We start from the raw sequence: 17,081 nt of genomic DNA on the forward strand, positions 1-17,081 counted from the left end.
TTTCCACCTCTCATTTCCTTCTCTCCAATCTTTGTCCATCTATCTAAGCACCAAGCCCCAATCTCTTCCCAACAGCAACCACTAGAGCATATCAACAAAGAAGAATTGGAGACAATGGCTAGTGTTTCTATGGCTATGCGACTGACTTCTGCAAGCCAGAATAGGCTGCTCCAGAGGCCAACCTCTGAAGCCTTTTTCCAGCCACTGCAAGTGAAGCCATCAAAGAAGGCTGTGGCAGTGAAGCCGAAGTCCAGGGGCAGTCGGCTTGAAGTGAAGGCTTCTCTCAAAGAGAAGGCAATCACAGGTCTGACAGCCGCCGCATTGACAGCTTCCATGGTGCTGCCTGAGGCGGCTGAAGCAGCCTCCGGCGTCTCCCCATCTCTCAAGAACTTCCTGCTCAGCATTGTGGCCGGCGGCGTCGTCCTTGGTGCAATCGTCGGAGCTGTTATCGGCGTCGCCAACTTCGATCCCGTCAAGCGAACCTGAGAAGATGAATCCCGAATTTCTGTGAATTTTCTTCTTTCTCTCTCTCATCTTGTCATTGGTTTCTGTTGCCTAATTTAGCAATCTGCAAAACTTTTACCCATATGTATATGGATCTCATGATTTGAATTCAAAGACTCGTTGTTCTTAGAACACTGGATCAAAGCCAGATTCAATGGAGGAATGCCTCATGATTTATTCAAATATATAGATAAAGCTTTTCATACAGTTTTGTTATCTGGAGTCCTACAACACCCACAAGAGAAAGCTAACAACGTTTACTGTATAAAAACAAAAGCTTCTATGAATTGTTGTTTGATTGATTTTCTTCCTTTTTAACTTCTATTTTCATCTTCAACCCTTCAACATATCTTTCTGTACAGCAATTCCCCACAACCCGAAAACCTTTCTTCTTCAATCGCGGTAAGCCACCCCGTGTCCATGAATGAACCTCGCATCCTCTTCAGTGTAGATATGAGTTTCATGCAACAGCCTGAAACAACAGCTGGGTTAGAAACTCAAAAAACTTATGCTATGTTTGGTTCCCGGGAAAATAAAAGGGAAAATGTAAAGAAAAGACAGTAGAAAAAACAAATTAAAAAGGAAAAAAAATTAACAAATAAATTTAAAGTTAATAATTTGATTTTTTTTTTTTTTTTCATATTACAATCCTTTAGTTTTTTTTTCCCCTTAATACTTTTCTAGAATCAAACACATTCTTGATCTTATAATCTGAAAGGTTTGTGAACTTACGATAAGGAAACACTCTTGTTCATGGTGGTGGAGGAGATGAAGGAGGCACCATTCAAATATAGCAATTCCCCGTCTATTCTTTTGTCGATTTTCTTGTCTATTTCTTCAGCGTTTATACAGAATGGCTGGTCTGAGGCCTGAATCGATGGAAATATATGAATGAATATAATCAAATACTGATACTGACGCTGATATTCATTCAATCCAATGGATTTAAGATAAGCTTGTGTCTACTCACCATCACCCAACCCCATGTATCTGCAAAAGACGGAACATGAGCTGCATATGCAACCACATCTGCACAAACATAGAAGAACCAAGCCTTTAATCTACAATTAATTTATTTAAAAAATGAAATTACCAAGAGTATTTATTTGAAATGTTTTTAACCAAAGTATTTTCTCCAAAAATATTTTTGGAATAATCACTTATTAAATACTTATTTAAGAAACACTAGAAATTATTTTTCAAAGTTTTAAAAATATTTTCTAAATTTTGTCAAATTCATATCATTTTTATTTTTCTAAAAACTCTTTTTATGTTATAAATGTGTTCTAAAATTATGGTTAAACAGACTTTAAGATTATATTTGGTCCTAGAAAGTACTAGAGAGAAAAAGAGTCAGGAAAATGATTTTCTTGTATTTGGTTGTACCATGGAAAGTATCAAAGAAACTCGAATATAATTATAATTAATAAAAAATTATATATTTTAAAATTATTTAATTTTTATATAAAAAAGTGTAAATAAATGAAATGACTTTAAAATAATATATATAAATAATTTATTAACTCTAAATTTATTTCTATTTTTTCATTTCTTTTACTTTCTTTTTTTATTTTTTTTCCTTTATATTTTCCTTCACAATTTCTACTAACCACACATAACTTTAGGGATTTTGATTTCCATCTTCCCTTATGGGGCTTTCCATAAGAAAAATTCTAAGTTATCAACTCATTGAACTTGCAATCTCAATCATTAAAAGCATATAGTAAAATTTAAATTATTGAGCAGGCATACAAATATGTGATATTATGGCACAAATGAATGGTATCAATGTATAAGTAACGAGGCAGATTCAAAGTAATAAAATCAAATTATACATGTGGTATGTTGTGATTGGTTCGATTTCTAAGAAGTACTAATTTGGTATCGAAATGGACCCTTTCCATGGTCTAGAGCTTATGAATGACAAGACCCGAAGCTTTTGAATTTTGTGTAGAGATAAGAAACTTACACTTGAAGACCTGCTTAATTGTGTTGTATATGGATGAGAAGACCTCCTTGTGGGTAAAAATGCCTGCAGGTCCAGCCTATAAAGTGGCAAAATTCTCAGAATTTTGGTCTTAATTTTATGAAGCAAAAGAGAAAAATACAATGTCATTATGGCCATGAGAACAAGAGAAGTAGTTCTTGATGATTGGCAAAAGAAAACATGAGCAAAATAAAATGCAAAGAAAAACCCACTTGAGTAACAAAGATGCCATTGACATTGAGCTTAGGCTTGAGGATTCGCTCATAGAAGGATTTTGTATAGAGTTGATAACAAGGCCCTCCTTCAACTGGGTCTGCTAAATCTCCGACAATGATGTCGAATTTCTCGTTCCTCCTTTCTAACTCGGCCCTTCATGAACAATTTCAAGTTTTATCAAAAACATGTTCAATTACAGTCATATGCCATGCAATTTTTTATTTATTTATTATTATTCTATACTTGTATATGCTCATATGGGCCAATGGGCTTGTAATGGCCCATTGATTGATCAAAACGGCCCAACCCGCTGAAACATTAACCCAAATGGACCTACATTTGGGTTGGGCTGAGTAGGTCAATGTGCAACCTGACCTTATTAAGGTCTGGGCCGTGGTGCAAATTTGATGAGTGTTTTGAACACTGATCTAAACAGGCGCAAGCCTTAAAGTTAATTAAATAGCCTTTAAAATCAAAAGGGCAAATTGCTTACTTGGCATCATTGATAACCAGATTGAGCTTCTTGTTTCGGAATGCCTCTTGATTTACTGTGAGATATCTACGGCAAAAATCAACCACCTCCTGCAATCAACGGCAAGAGATCATAACACGTGTCTCAAAAATTTTTCTGTTTCCTTCCATTCCTCAAATTTTCTCGATAACCAAACAAGACTGAGTCCTTGTGGAAAGGAGAAGATTTGTATTATCTTAGTATGAAGTTTACAATCAAAGCCAAAGATAGGGGGTCAGTGTGAACAACGATGAAGATTGAACCACGTGGACTGTGGACTATACTAATTACCTGGTCGATATCACACATAACCACTTTTTCTATGGAATTATGCCTCAGTGCTTCTCTCGCAGCAGACCCTTCACCACCTCCCATTATGAAGATAGTTTTTGGGCTGTAAATAAAAAAATAAATAATGTGATCTCAAAAATCTTAAAAGTGCTTTCAAAAAGTAAAAGGATATATTAATTTAATAGCACCCATTTATTTATTTATAAAAAAATATATGCAATGAAATTTATTGAATACTCTTTTACACGATCAAATTTATCTTACAACATAATCCCATCAGAATATTCCATCAATCCAAATTCCATCCATTCCTCAGTTTGTCACAAAAATAATATTTTCTGAAAAAAAAAATTCAGATATTTTTCTAAAATATTCACCATACTAATACCTTCTTATAATATCAAAAAAGAAAAAAAGAAAAAAAAAAAAGGGAAACTGACTTTGGGTGGCAAAGGAGAGCTGGATGAATCAAGCATTCATGGTAGATAAACTCGTCGACTTCAGCACTTTGCATCTTCCCATCAATCACCAGGGCCTAAATCCAAAATCCAAGAGAAATGAATATGGGAGATACTATATATAGAAAATTAAAAAAAAAAAAAAAAAAAAAAAAATTACCTTTCCAAAGTGTTTTGTGTCCAAAAGAACTATGTCCTGGTACTGGCTTGTACCCTTATGCAGCACACTGCGGAGAGACAATGGTTATGGAGGTTTTCAGTTGATTTCCTTTCCATTATTCTTACTAAAGATGAAGGAAAACCATAAAAGAAATGGGGAAAACTCAATAAAATAAATGAAAACATGTTTTCTAAATAAATAAAAAATTGTTAAATTACCAATTTTCCTAAATGAAAAATTCATATTACGTTTTAAATCATCGTAGGTGCCTATGGAGAGAGAGTCGGTCATATGTAAATAAATGCAAATAATTCTTGTTATAATAAGGAAACAAATATGCAAATTTTGAGTAACACGTGATCTCTTATCAAAATTCTCATGTTAACACGGGTAGACGTGACCTCTTATCAAAATTCTCATGTTAACACTTACAGAGATAAATAGTTGATAGCTAGCCAAGGGTAAACAAATGCAAATAATTTTTTTTTACCTAAGGAAACAAACATGAAAATTGCGAGCAACATATGACCTCTCGTGGAAGCTCTCATGTTAAACTACCAATTTTTTTTTATTCCCATGTAAATTATAAATTTTTTTAACAGTTCAATCTTGTAAGATTTGAATTCAACATCCTATTTAGCAAAATAAAAAATAAAAGGAGATGAAAAAGAACCTACAAGAACCGTTTAAGCATGCATGCATGGCCATGAAAGAAGAAAGTAATATGAAGATGATGAACAAGGGATACCCCACCTATTCAAGGCAAAGGACCACTTGAGATTATCGTCAATGACTTCTTCATACCAGCAACACATGTGATTTTCATCGATTTTTTTCCCGGATTCATTGTGATTAATCCCGGAGACGCCATTGGAGTGGTAGAATTCAACAGCTTCACCCATCTTCAATGAATAGAAAAAGAGAAGAGAAGAATGAAAAAGAAGAAGCAACTTTCTTTATGTGAGTAGAAGAAGAAGAAGAAGAAGAAGCAACTTTCTTTATATGAGTAGCGATGGAAGTTTGTGTTGAGCTACTTGAGCCTTTTATAGAAGTAGCCCAACATGTGTGTTTAGTAGTAATTTTACAAAGTGTTTTTAATATCTTTAAAATATAAAAAATAAAAAACTTCAAGTGTTAAAAAGATTAAAAACACTTTCTAAAATTACTATCAAACGCACTCTCATGCACTTTAAGATTGTATTTGATAGTGATTATAGACAATGTTTCTAATTTTTTTAACAGTTAAATGATAAAAAATTTTAAGTATTTAAAATGTTAAAAACGATTTCTAAAATAGTTATCAAACGGATTCTAAATGTCCTAATAAAATAATGTTATAATTTTCATACAAAAATCTTTTCACATTTTCACATAGTTTTTATTTTATTTTTGCCTTTATTAATTAAAAAAAACTAAGATAAAAAATAATTATTGATCTTATACAATAAATTTATGTTTAAAAAACTGAATTTTAATATTTTTAAAATATTTAATTACATAATAATATTTACAAAAGACTTTGAACAAATAAGATATAAATTTATATTTGAAAATAATTATGATCTTAAATTTTTGGAAATATAGTATATAAATATTATATTAAGGAAAAATTATGGTATGAAAATATAAATTTTAATTAAATATGGTATTATATACTAATGAAACCTGTTGTCGTACATGTCGGCACATGACATTGATTGGATAGAAATTTTAAGAGACTGTAGGTAACGCAAGGATTACCCAAGGAGCATGCGCATTTGCGTGACCTGGAAATTATGGAAGGCAATTATAAAAAATAATATAAATAAAAGGAGGGAGAACACGTGGTAGATAAAGAGTAGGTCTGGTTGGATATAACAGGGGGAAAATGTTAAGATGGGGCCCACTGGCCCGACATCACAAATCAAGTTGGGCTTGGGTGGAGTGGGGCCCATTACTGTGCGATGGGGCGGCCTGTCGAGCGTGGGCTGACTCCACTAGTTTGTGGAGAGCCCACTCTAACACTATAACCTCCATCATATCACCGTGCCTTTGCGTGCAGTTCATCTGTCTGTTACTTGTCCAATGACCAAAATGCCCTTTTCATCTATTTATTTTTGGTTCGTAGGTTCAATGAATGCCTAAAGTTATATAATTCCCCCTTTTTTCATAATTAGAATTATGTACGAATAATAAATTGGGGATAATGAAAGACTTTGGCTTTGTCTCATTGTCATTAATGGATTAGAACATGGTCACAACAATTGGTCACTTTTTGTCAATTGTAATGAGAAGAAAAAGAATGATTTTATTCGTATATTAATTTAATATTTCAATTATATGTTTTGGTATATATTAGTATGTATAATTTTTTTTTTTGTAGCTAAAAATCTTCTTATTTTAAAATCAAAATGGTATGTCGTGTAAATATTATACACTTTAAATTCAATAAATCATCACAACATGAAAATATATTTATAAAACTAATAAAAGTTCATCATATTTATTGTATCAGAAATTTTTTCTCATAATCGATATGAAATATTACAATTCTTAATTATAACATTAAGTTCCAAACATACGTGCATGTTATAAAAGTGTTTTTTTTTTCTCTCTCTCCTTTTAGTATTTTTATTTTAAAATTATTTATTATAACAATGAAATTTTCAATACAGATATATTAATGTAAGAACACAAAGATCAAATAATTCACACACAAAAGTATAAGTGGTTCAATCAATCATGTTTACCCTATTCTTTGTATATATTAATTGAATTGTAAATCTTCTTACTTTATCGATTATCTTTTATTCTTTTTTATAATCACCACATATATAATTTTCATAAGTTGATCCTTATTTTATAACTTTTTTCCTTCATAACTTGTAATATTTACAAAAAATAATACCAATACTCTAATATTATAATAACATAAAATTTAGAAAATACTCTTTAAAAAAACAATTTGTATTTGAGATATTTTTCAATAATTTTATATAAAAATATCAATTTCCTATTAGTTACTTATTTTATTTATTTATTTAATTAATTCTTTGGATCCAATGTTTTATTTAAAAATATTTTGAATCGCATCTTACATCCAACCTCACACAATTTTTGCTTTAGGTGTGCCCTTGCCCTTGATGATTATTTTCCACTACAAAACAAAACCCATATAAGAAAAAAAAATAAAAAATAAAAAAATCTCATTGTTGAAGAGCAAATGAGTGGTCTATGCATTTGAAAAGGGCAATGTGGTAAATTAAAAGAAAAAAGTGCAGAGCACCAAGAAGTGCTTAGTTGGGTTGCCAGCTTTTCTTGTAATGGGGAGACAAGGGGGAACAAGAATTTTTTTAATGAATCCACAAGCTGTTTTTTGGACATTTCCTCGATAGCAAGGGCGGCTCACAAACAATCATTTTCAGGCCTTTGCAAAATTTAAAAAACCTTTTTTTCACTTTTCTCCCTAATCTTCAAGTCAATAGCTTAATAATAATCCAAAGAGGGTGACCTCCCGCAACAAGTCAAAGCTTTTTCCATATCCCTTTCCAATTTTTCATTTTCCTCCTCAAAGGGTCAACCCTGACTTAGGTTTATATAGATTTCAATGGCTTATAATCATATATGATTTTATTCTATATTAACTTTTAAGCCAAATAAAAATGATTCATCAACTTAATTATTATGTGTATTCATTTATTGAAAATGTCACCGACTTTTGTGAAGCGTGTTTAAAATAGTCTTATGCAAATATTAAACATAACGCCTGACTTATCTTCATTCATTATCTCAAATTACATTGCATGATTAAGAACACTAAGGTTGAAAATTAAAATTAGTACCTTTTTGGTTAAATTATTTTAATTAAAAAGAATGATACCCTCTTAAAAAATTTGTGAAATTAAAACTATTTATGTAATATATTGTATTTTTACCCAAAATAATTAAAATAAATGAAGTTCATAGGAGATGAGTGTTTATGTATCAATCAAAATTTTGGACTCTATGTAGAAGTAATGAGATGTTAATTGATAGATGAATAGAGACATTTAGGCCATATATCATATAATTGACATGTTACAGAGCGTCTATATATCTAATTGAGCTTAGAAAAAAAAAATTTAATTTAAATTAAAGTTTATTTAATAGTAATTTTAGAAAGTGTTTTTTGTTTTATTAATATTTAAAAACAAATTTTTAATTAAATTTTTTAATCTTTAAAAAAGTTATAAGTACTTCATAGAATTGGTAAGTTCTTAATAAGAAAAAATTTAAAATTTGAGTCATAAAAAGAATTAAAAAAAACTCTAAATTATAACAAAATTATTTCATGGCAGCCCACTAATTATCATAAGATGGAGTGAATGTGGTGGGGTTGAGAAAAATGATATAAGAAGGGAGTTGGGGACAAACTCATGTCAATTTTCCCTTTATTATTATTATTATTTTTGAGGGTATGTGGAGGGTGGGCTGTTGGGTGCTCAAAATCTTCTACTTTAATAGATCTCTCTCATTCTATGTGTCAAAGTGTGGGGCTGAGGAGTGACATGCCGTCAATTTGTCTGCACACGTGCTGTGAGTGCTTGGAAGATGACCAATTCCATCATCTCATACGTGATAAGGTTGGCGTCTGCATTTGCCTTTCACTTTTAAAATGTGTTTGTGATGCCATAAATCCTCCTCAACACCCCCACATTCACATGCCCATACATCAAACTCAACCAACAAAATTTATATATGAATTCTACTCTCTTTTTTTTGTGCTTTTTTATTGTTTCTTTGAATCGGGTAAGTAGATGCGTGTACGCACAATTTTTCTCAAAAAAAAAAAAAAAAAAAAAACAAAACAAAGGGAAAAGGGAAAAAGGAAAAAGAAAAGTGTGGTCAAATTAGATTTCATTGATTTGAAAAATGGTATGGGTATAATTTCTGTTTTATCACCCAATTTTCTCTTTTTAGTTGTTAACCAAAAGTTTAAAATAGGTTGATTTCATATATTTTGAACTTACTTCAGCTTTAAGTGTTAAGTTGACTATGGATTTATTTTTTTAGGATTAATTTTATTAAGACCTTTTGAAGTTTAGTGTAAATACATTAAGGTTATGTTTGGTTCCGGAAAATACTAAGGAAAGAAAAAAAATGCAAAGGAAAATGATTTTTTTATGTTTGGTTATTTAATGAAAAATATCAAAGAAAATCAAATATGATTAAAACTAATTAAAAACTTATGTATTTTTAAATTATTTAATTTTTATATTGATGAGTTAAAATAAATAAAATGAGTTTGAAGTAACAAAAAAAATAATTTATCAACTTTTAATCTATTTTTTTATTTTCCTTCACTTTTTCTTTTCTTCTGCTTTTCCTTTGTATTTTCTTTCAAATTTTCTGGGACCAAACATAGCCTAAGTCATCATAAGTTTCAAATTTTATCGTCCTTATAAATGTACTTTATATACAAATTTTATTTTTTAAAGAGTAAAATTTAATTTTTAGAGAATTATTAAACATTCCAATCTAAAACATTTTTATTTTGAAATCTCTTTAAAAAAATAAATATTATAAATAAAATAAATTTCTAAGAATACTAATTGATGAAATTTAAAACCAATGGAATGTACACCTAACCTTATGAAGTTTCAATAAAATTATCCATTTTTTTCATATGATTTAGATGTTAAAATTACTTGAATTTTATATCTTGATACCACTTGAATCTTATCTTGAAATTTAATTTAATATGAGTTTTGATGTAACTTATACATTAATATAATTTGAATCTTAACATGAGTTAAATCTCCATATGATTTAAACCTTAGCATGATTTGAGTTTTGACTTGACTTATGATTTGATATGATTTAAATTTTTACGAAACTTTAGCATGAATTTTACTTGGACCTTTACGGGCTTGAGTTTTGCCTTGACTTCAACAATGCCAACTAAAGGTTGAGCAACTTGATCTATAAAATTTTCCTGTTTTAAATGTTATGAAGGAAGATTGCTTTTATCTATAGATATGTTTCATATATAATTTTTTTTAAAATTATTCTTTTTAGAGAATTTTTAAACATATCTAATTATTATTTATTTTTATAAATTTTATAATAACTGAAATTTAACTGTAATGGTTAAGTCAAAAAAAATTTTCTGGAAATTTTATATGATGAACATGTTATATTTTACTTTAGTACTCTATAATTCATTTAATTAATGGTACCGAGGAGTCATATGGTTGTAATAAATTAAGTTATGTTTGGTTTTTGAAAAATACTAAAAAAATAAAATATATATATATATATATATATATATATATAAATGATTTAATATTTATAAATAAAAAATTAACTTTAAATTAAATATTTAAATATAATATTTATATGTAAAAGTCAAATAGGTAAAATATTTACATGTAATTAAATTTTAATATTTGATTTTATAGTATTTGGTTTTTATAGTATTTGATTTTACTATAAATTCTTTTAATATAATTAAAATAAATAAAAAAATTATAAAATTTTAAATTATTTAATATTCATATGTAAAAATTAAATAAATAAAATAAATTTAAAATAAGATATAAAAATAATATATTAACTTTAAATTTATTATTTATTTTCCTATATTTTTTTATTTCTTCTTCTTTCACTTTTTCCTCTATATTTTCTCTCTATTATTTTCACGAACAAATACAATTATAAATTTACCCAAAAGCACTTAAAAAAGAAAAATTACTTTAAAAAAAAATAATTTCCTCATATTTGGTTATTATTATGAACAATACCAAAAAAAATAAAATATATTTAAAATTAATTAAAAAAACTCGTATATTTTTAAATTATTTAATTTTTACATCTAAATGTTAAAATAAGTAAAATAAACTTAAAATAACATTTAAATATAATTTATTAACCTATTTTTTATTTTTTCTACTTTTCGTCTCAAAGAAAGTCAAAAGGATTCTTATAACCACAACGTCCCACGAAAAAACATACATTAAATTCCACCTCCCATGGATTTAGTAACATAATAAGCTCCATTCCAACAACCAATTCAAAAGACCTAACAGCTGTCAATAGTTCCAATACTATAATAACAGGGAAGCATTATCCCAAGAATTCATTACAATCATGTTCACCACAATAGATTGTGCGTTTACCACAAATGTGAGTCGACATCACTTCAAACGATGCCCATAACACAACTTTGTCTGGGCAACAGTCCCTTGGTGGCACCACAATACCACCAATTCAGTGGTGGGTGGGATTGATCCTCTCAACTATTATTTTCCCTTTTACAAAGAATGAGCACATCACGCATTTTGAGCTTCATAATCGGAGCATGCACATGCAATATTGGCTGTTCAAATCGCCATATTAGAATATATATCACTGGAGCATGACTCAATGACTCAATGGTGATAATAAAACAACTGACAACATCCAATAATTTGCCACTTGTGTTTGCTATTATAGGTAATGCAACAAGTTGTGATAAACTAACCCAGAAACCTCAGTGCTGATCTGGCACCATCAGATTCAAACCAAACATTTTTTTCATCAAATTCTGTAATGTAAGAAAAAAAGAAGCTTAAATAGCATGGAGAACAAGTGGTGTACTGAAGATATCCGAAAGGTTTTAAGTCTCAAAAAGGGGGTGGCTATTGTTCTATTGCTCGGAAAACGGAAGGTTAGGCTACTACACTAAAAGATAAAGCAACCTATCATTCCGGACTTGAAAGAACCCAACTCGGATTTTATACTACGATTGGGGGAACCTCAATATTGGTTGTGAGCACTGGGGGAACATACTCTTCTTCTTCCTTGGGTGTGTGAATAGTCACCAGATCAGGCAATGGAGTTGTGGGGCCCTGCTTGCCCTTGGGATCCCAGTCGAGCATGATCTTGACCTTGATACCAAGGACGCCCTATACACCATAGAAAAGGAAAATCAGCCGGGATTCAACAAATAAAATGATGAAATCAAGATGTGGCAGCTAACAATTCAACCAAAACCAGGAGACATTATAGCATGTACCTGTCTGAGGAGAACATGCCTCACAGCTGAGTCAATGTAATCCTTAACAGGTTGACCAGAGGAGATCATGTACCCATCCTTAAACTTCATTGACTTGGCACGCTGAGCACGGAGCTTCCCACTCACAATAACCTGCAGAAGAGAGATTAGATTTTCCAACTGCTCACATGAAATGGTAGATGAAAACATGGAAAGCTCTATAGACAAACCTCACATCCTTTCGCCCCACTTTCCATAACAAACCTCAGAACACCATAGCAAGCCCTAAAATCAGAATCAGAATGCAGTTCCAAGTATTAAAACCATATTTCAAAAAGAGAAAAAAAAATCTAATTGCTAACCTAAAAAGTACTTCTATGGGCATATCAAGACGATTCTACTAAAATGTTAGCATTAAACAGAAAATTGTCCTCCATTGCTTGTTAATAAAGATGATATTTCAAAAAATGGACAACATAGGACCTAAAGATATATCCTAGGGATAATTCTACACATATAATGACAATAAATGCCATCATTTAACAGATACGGAAAATTGCGGATTGTTGTTTATTTTTGGAAAATATAAACCATAAACCAAACAAATATAAGGCAGAGAAGAGTAGAAAACAACCTGTCTTCAAGCAATGCCCATAGATTCTAATACATAACTACTAAAAGCAACACTAATTATTAACTAAGGGGAAGGGCAATGAATACAGAATAATTCCCCCGCTGCATGAGACAAAAGAATAAGCGCCAGGTTACATGCTGGTCAGCAGCAGTAACAGACATTTTCCATCCTAACTTTTGTCACAAGGAAAATGAGCATTATTCCTTTCCTTGGGCTTTGTAGCAGGGATGGAATCGATGAATATAGTCATCCTCAGACACGAGCAGGTATTTGTGAATGACCAACTCGCTGTAAAGATGACTTAAAAGAAGTCCAAGATGTCATGCTATACCAACCTTACATGGACACATCAGGTTCTAAATTTATAAAACCAGATAACTACAGCATAACCAGGTATTGGTGCATCGGAACTATGAAATGTCTGGAGGAGAGTGATTATTGCTCCTGCCATTCATCTTCCTCTTCTTTCTTCTCTTGCCTACCATATCCCTTCTTATTCTGTCCTTTCTTGCCACATATGCTACGTTGCTTCTCAAAGAACTAGCCACACAGGCCAAAAGAAAAAAAGGAGAGGCTTCTATAGACTTTACACAAGTTGGGTCGGGTATGAAAAAACTTGCTGAGACTTTTCTTTATGGGATAGTGTAGTGCGTAAGTATGCAATGGATAACAGAGCAGAACACAAAACAAGTAAAGATGATAAGGAAGATAAACTGTGAGAGCAATGATCACAATGAGAACTTAAGATAGCTTCTTATGTGACAGTAATAGTGGCCAATCTCAGGTTTGCCTGAATTCAAAGCACCAAATCATGATGGGACTTCATTTCATTTGGGTAAGCATATCAATAAAATTTTATTAGTTGCACTAGCTGCTTCATAGGTCCATTAATGATTCAAACCGATTTGAAAATACTGTATCTAGTAGCATGGTAGAGCAACCAAATTAACATCAGATAACAAGAACTTGATTTACCTCCGAACAGCAAGTCCTCCAAGAAGCTTGTATCGCAGTGACTCTGCCTGAGCAATGGCACAGAGGCCCCTATTGTTAACTTTCTCAGCATAAAGCTCCACACTGTTTTCAGGAAATTTAAACCTCTTCTGAACCACTGAAGTCAGCTCCCTGATCCTTTTTCCCTTTTCACCTGAAAAATAAAAAATAAAAAATCAACCCATTCAACCAATAAAACCCTATGGTTAACAGCATGAAACCACATTTCTTCAATGCCGAGAAACAAGTGACAAGTAAACAAAATGCAAAATTGAAGCCTACATAACTCCCCCCAAAAGAAAAAAACGTTCAATTCCATGTTTTCTACAATGAATTTGCCTGTGTTCAGTATTCTAATTTATTTAGAAACTAATGCTCAATTTTGTTGCAAAGAAAATTGCCAGGAAGAAAAAATATGAGAATTTAGATCTATATATTATGCCACTTTGGTTTCCAAACAATCACAGAACTAAAAGCAAAAGGTCCCTAAAGAAATGAAAAATCAAAAGTCAAAATTTTAATACACTCTCACGCCCTATATTTTATCAGCAACAAGTGGAGTCTGGCTAGCCGATTTTGTAGAACACTGGAAATATTTTCCCCTTTTCTGTAATTTTCTAAGCAATCAAAATCGAAGCATAATTACAGACAACAATCCAATTCTAAAATTTTTTTAACTAAACTTCAGATATGTTTTCCCCTTTATTCCAACGTTTTGCCAGCAATCAACAAAGAATATAATAATAATAATAATAATAATAATAATAAATTTCTTTAACTAAACTTCAGATATGTTTTCCTCTTCGTTCCAACGTTTTCCCAGCAATGAAACAAAGAATATAATAATAATAATAATGATAAATTGAATAATAATAATAATAATAATAAATTGAAAAGCAAAATTACCGAGAACATTCTGAGTGCGAGTGGCACGAATGATAATCTCCGTGCGCATCGGAGTAACCCTAACTTCGACGCCCGAGTATCCATCCTCAGCAAGTTCTCTGGTCAACACCTCATTCAGCTCCGCGAAGAAGACTCCATCAGCCACAAACTGTTGAAAAAAAGTCAATGCCAAAACAGCGAGATCAAACACCTTCCAAAAATAACAATCTTTGTCCTGTTAGGACACCGCCAAACAAACGAGGGAAAAAAAAACTTTGAATCATTAATTGCCCATCATTAACCGGATTTGGCTAGAGATGAGTTCCTCACCTCTTTAATTCAAAAGGTTTTGAATCAGATTCTTTCCATCAGTTGTAATATAAGTAAATGAGAGAGTACTCTAAAATTTTCTTCGTTTTTCTGTTCCTAGTTTTCTCGGGAACCAAATGGATGGAAATAGTTACTGACCTTTCGCTTCTTGCTCATCTGCGTCGCCATGTTTGCAGAAACTGAGCTTCGGCGCTTTGGGAGTGTTACTCACCAAACCCTAGCTCTGCGTGGTAACGTTGGCGCATGATTGAAATAGTATAGAAGGAAGCGTATAAGTGAGTGCATCGGACGGTCAGAAAAATGGTATAATGTTTGGACGGATAAGATGAAGGTTTTGGAATTCTAGCGGACAACTTGGGTTAATTAAAACTTGATCGAAAATTAATTACCTATTTCACTATTTGTCACACTCCTTTCAAAAAATAAATTTTGACGATAGTAGTTAAAAATGGTTATTACTTATTTTTATAAATAGACTTTCATTGAAAACTGAAATGTGTACGAAGATATTACATGTACAATATAAAATGTTTTAAAATATTCTTTATATTTTTAATTATTTTTTAAAATATTATTTTAAAAATATTTGAAACATCTTAAATTTATTATAAAATAGCTTTTATTGAAAAAAATTCTCTGAAAATTATTTGTAGTATAAATTTATTAAACATTTTTCCAAATTAATTCCCTAATACACTTTTAAAAATTAGAGACAATTATGCTTAAGGGATTGTCGGGTCTGAAAATTAGTCTCCAGATGTTATACTTTGCATAATTAGTGTGATAAACCCTAAATGATGAATAAATGGGAGATTAGAGGTTCCAAATGTAAAACACTTTTCTTTTTGGTTTTAATGTGAGGTTAGGGCGTGTTTGGTTAGCAATTTTGGGAGAACCTTTCCCTAACTTGTACACTCTCAACTAGTGATGTGTTCTTTGACATGACAAAAATTATCTCCCACTTTTTATATCCCTTCACACTAATTATTATAACCCCTTGAGACTAATTTTCAGCCAAACAACCCCTTAACCATAATTGTCCCAAAAAGCAGTAAAGGAAATAGAAGCAAAAACATAACAAATTTTGCTTTGAATTTATGTTTTATGTCACGAAATATGGGATGAAAAATAATAAGTTTTGCATATTAGATTTATTATACACATAGGTTATATTGAAGATTACAAGAGATATAATATGAAACTAACTTATTCCTAAATCAGAAAACTATCTAACTGAATCCCTCAATTTAAGGGATTTTAAATTAATTCTCCTATTCTATTTACAACTCAATTACAACCTATTTACAACTTGACACTCCCCCTTAAGCTGAGGAATAGATGTCTTTCATTCCCAGCTTGAATACAAAATCATGAAACATTGAATTGTTCAACCTTTTTGTTAGGATATTAGCTAATTGATATTCTGATGGAACATATGACATACACACTACTCCTTTCTCCAATTTTTCTTTGATGAAATGTCTATCAATCTCAATATGTTTTGTCCTATCGTGTTGTATAGGGTTATGAACAATATTGATAGCTGACTTGTTGTCATAATAGAGCTTCATAGGACCATCCCACTTGATTCTCAAATCATCTAAAATAATCTTCAGCCAAAGTAGTTCACATAATGGTCCTAAACTCTAATTCTGCAGACGACCTTGTTACCACATTCTGCTTTTTGCTTCTCCATGCTACCAGATTATCTCCAAGAAAAGTACAATACCCTATAGTTGATCTTCGATCCACTAGGGAACCTGCATAGTCAACATCGGTGTATGCTTCTAGAGCAAGAGCATTGTTCTTCTTGAACAAAATTCCTTTCTCGGGGTTGTCTTTCAAGTAATGCAACACCCTGTAAGCAGCTTGAAGATGAGGTTCTCTTGGATCATGCTCACCGAGTAGGCGATGTTTGGCCGAGTGTGAGCAAGATATATGAGCCTACCAACCAACCTTTGGTACATTCTTTTATCCATCATTGGTTCTTCTTTAACTTCTCCCAACTTGTGGTTTGAATCCATTGGGGTAGAGATTGATTTACACTCAATCTTCCCTGTTTCTGCTAATATATCAGTCACATACTTTTGTTGAGGATGAAGATCTCTTATGTGGAATA

General features: G+C 31.2%; 3 protein-coding genes across 3 annotated transcripts; 1 reads left to right on the forward strand and 2 right to left on the reverse strand.

The window, feature by feature from the left end:
- Positions 1 to 73: 73 nt before the first annotated feature.
- Positions 74 to 5,151, reverse strand: LOC100242399 (thermospermine synthase ACAULIS5). Its single transcript, XM_002281075.5, has 10 exons — positions 4,881 to 5,151; positions 4,128 to 4,194; positions 3,950 to 4,044; positions 3,510 to 3,612; positions 3,201 to 3,289; positions 2,704 to 2,860; positions 2,474 to 2,549; positions 1,475 to 1,533; positions 1,237 to 1,373; positions 74 to 976 (listed from the first exon to the last, which is right to left on the reverse strand). Exons 1-10 carry the CDS (start codon positions 5,027 to 5,029, stop codon positions 898 to 900), a joined length of 1,011 nt encoding a protein of 336 aa, XP_002281111.1. The 5' UTR covers positions 5,030 to 5,151; the 3' UTR covers positions 74 to 897.
- On the forward strand, positions 115 to 636 carry LOC104878987 (uncharacterized). The gene has a single exon (XM_010650075.3). The coding sequence runs from the start codon at positions 115 to 117 to the stop codon at positions 484 to 486; it is 372 nt and encodes a 123-aa protein (XP_010648377.1). The 3' UTR covers positions 487 to 636.
- Positions 5,152 to 11,156: 6,005 nt separating the features above from the next.
- LOC100259512 (small ribosomal subunit protein uS3x) lies at positions 11,157 to 15,271 on the reverse strand. The gene is made up of 6 exons (XM_002281105.5): positions 15,101 to 15,271; positions 14,654 to 14,801; positions 13,730 to 13,901; positions 12,351 to 12,405; positions 12,142 to 12,273; positions 11,157 to 12,031 (listed from the first exon to the last, which is right to left on the reverse strand). The coding sequence occupies exons 1-6, from the start codon at positions 15,128 to 15,130 to the stop codon at positions 11,861 to 11,863; spliced, it is 708 nt and encodes a 235-aa protein (XP_002281141.2). The 5' UTR covers positions 15,131 to 15,271; the 3' UTR covers positions 11,157 to 11,860.
- Positions 15,272 to 17,081: the final 1,810 nt, after the last annotated feature.

Source organism: Vitis vinifera, chromosome 4 (genome assembly GCF_030704535.1).
Source record: "Vitis vinifera cultivar Pinot Noir 40024 chromosome 4, ASM3070453v1".
Lineage (NCBI taxonomy): Eukaryota > Viridiplantae > Streptophyta > Magnoliopsida > Vitales > Vitaceae > Vitis > Vitis vinifera.

Coding starts and splice junctions, on each gene's coding strand:
- LOC100242399 (XM_002281075.5), bottom strand. CDS start 5,029: ATGGGTGAAGCTGTTGAATTCTACCACTCCAATGGCGTCTCCGGGATT. Junction 4,045..4,127: donor ACACAAAACACTTTGGAAAG/GTAATTTTTTTT, acceptor TTTTGGATTTAG/GCCCTGGTGATTGATGGGAA. Junction 3,613..3,949: donor GCTCTCCTTTGCCACCCAAA/GTCAGTTTCCCT, acceptor TTTTATTTACAG/CCCAAAAACTATCTTCATAA.
- LOC100259512 (XM_002281105.5), bottom strand. CDS start 15,130: ATGGCGACGCAGATGAGCAAGAAGCGAAAG. Junction 13,902..14,653: donor TCGCACTCAGAATGTTCTCG/GTAATTTTGCTT, acceptor TTTATTTTTCAG/GTGAAAAGGGAAAAAGGATC. Junction 12,406..13,729: donor GGAGGACTTGCTGTTCGGAG/GTAAATCAAGTT, acceptor TTCTGATTTTAG/GGCTTGCTATGGTGTTCTGA.
- LOC104878987 (XM_010650075.3), top strand. CDS start 115: ATGGCTAGTGTTTCTATGGCTATGCGACTGACTTCTGCAAGCCAGAAT.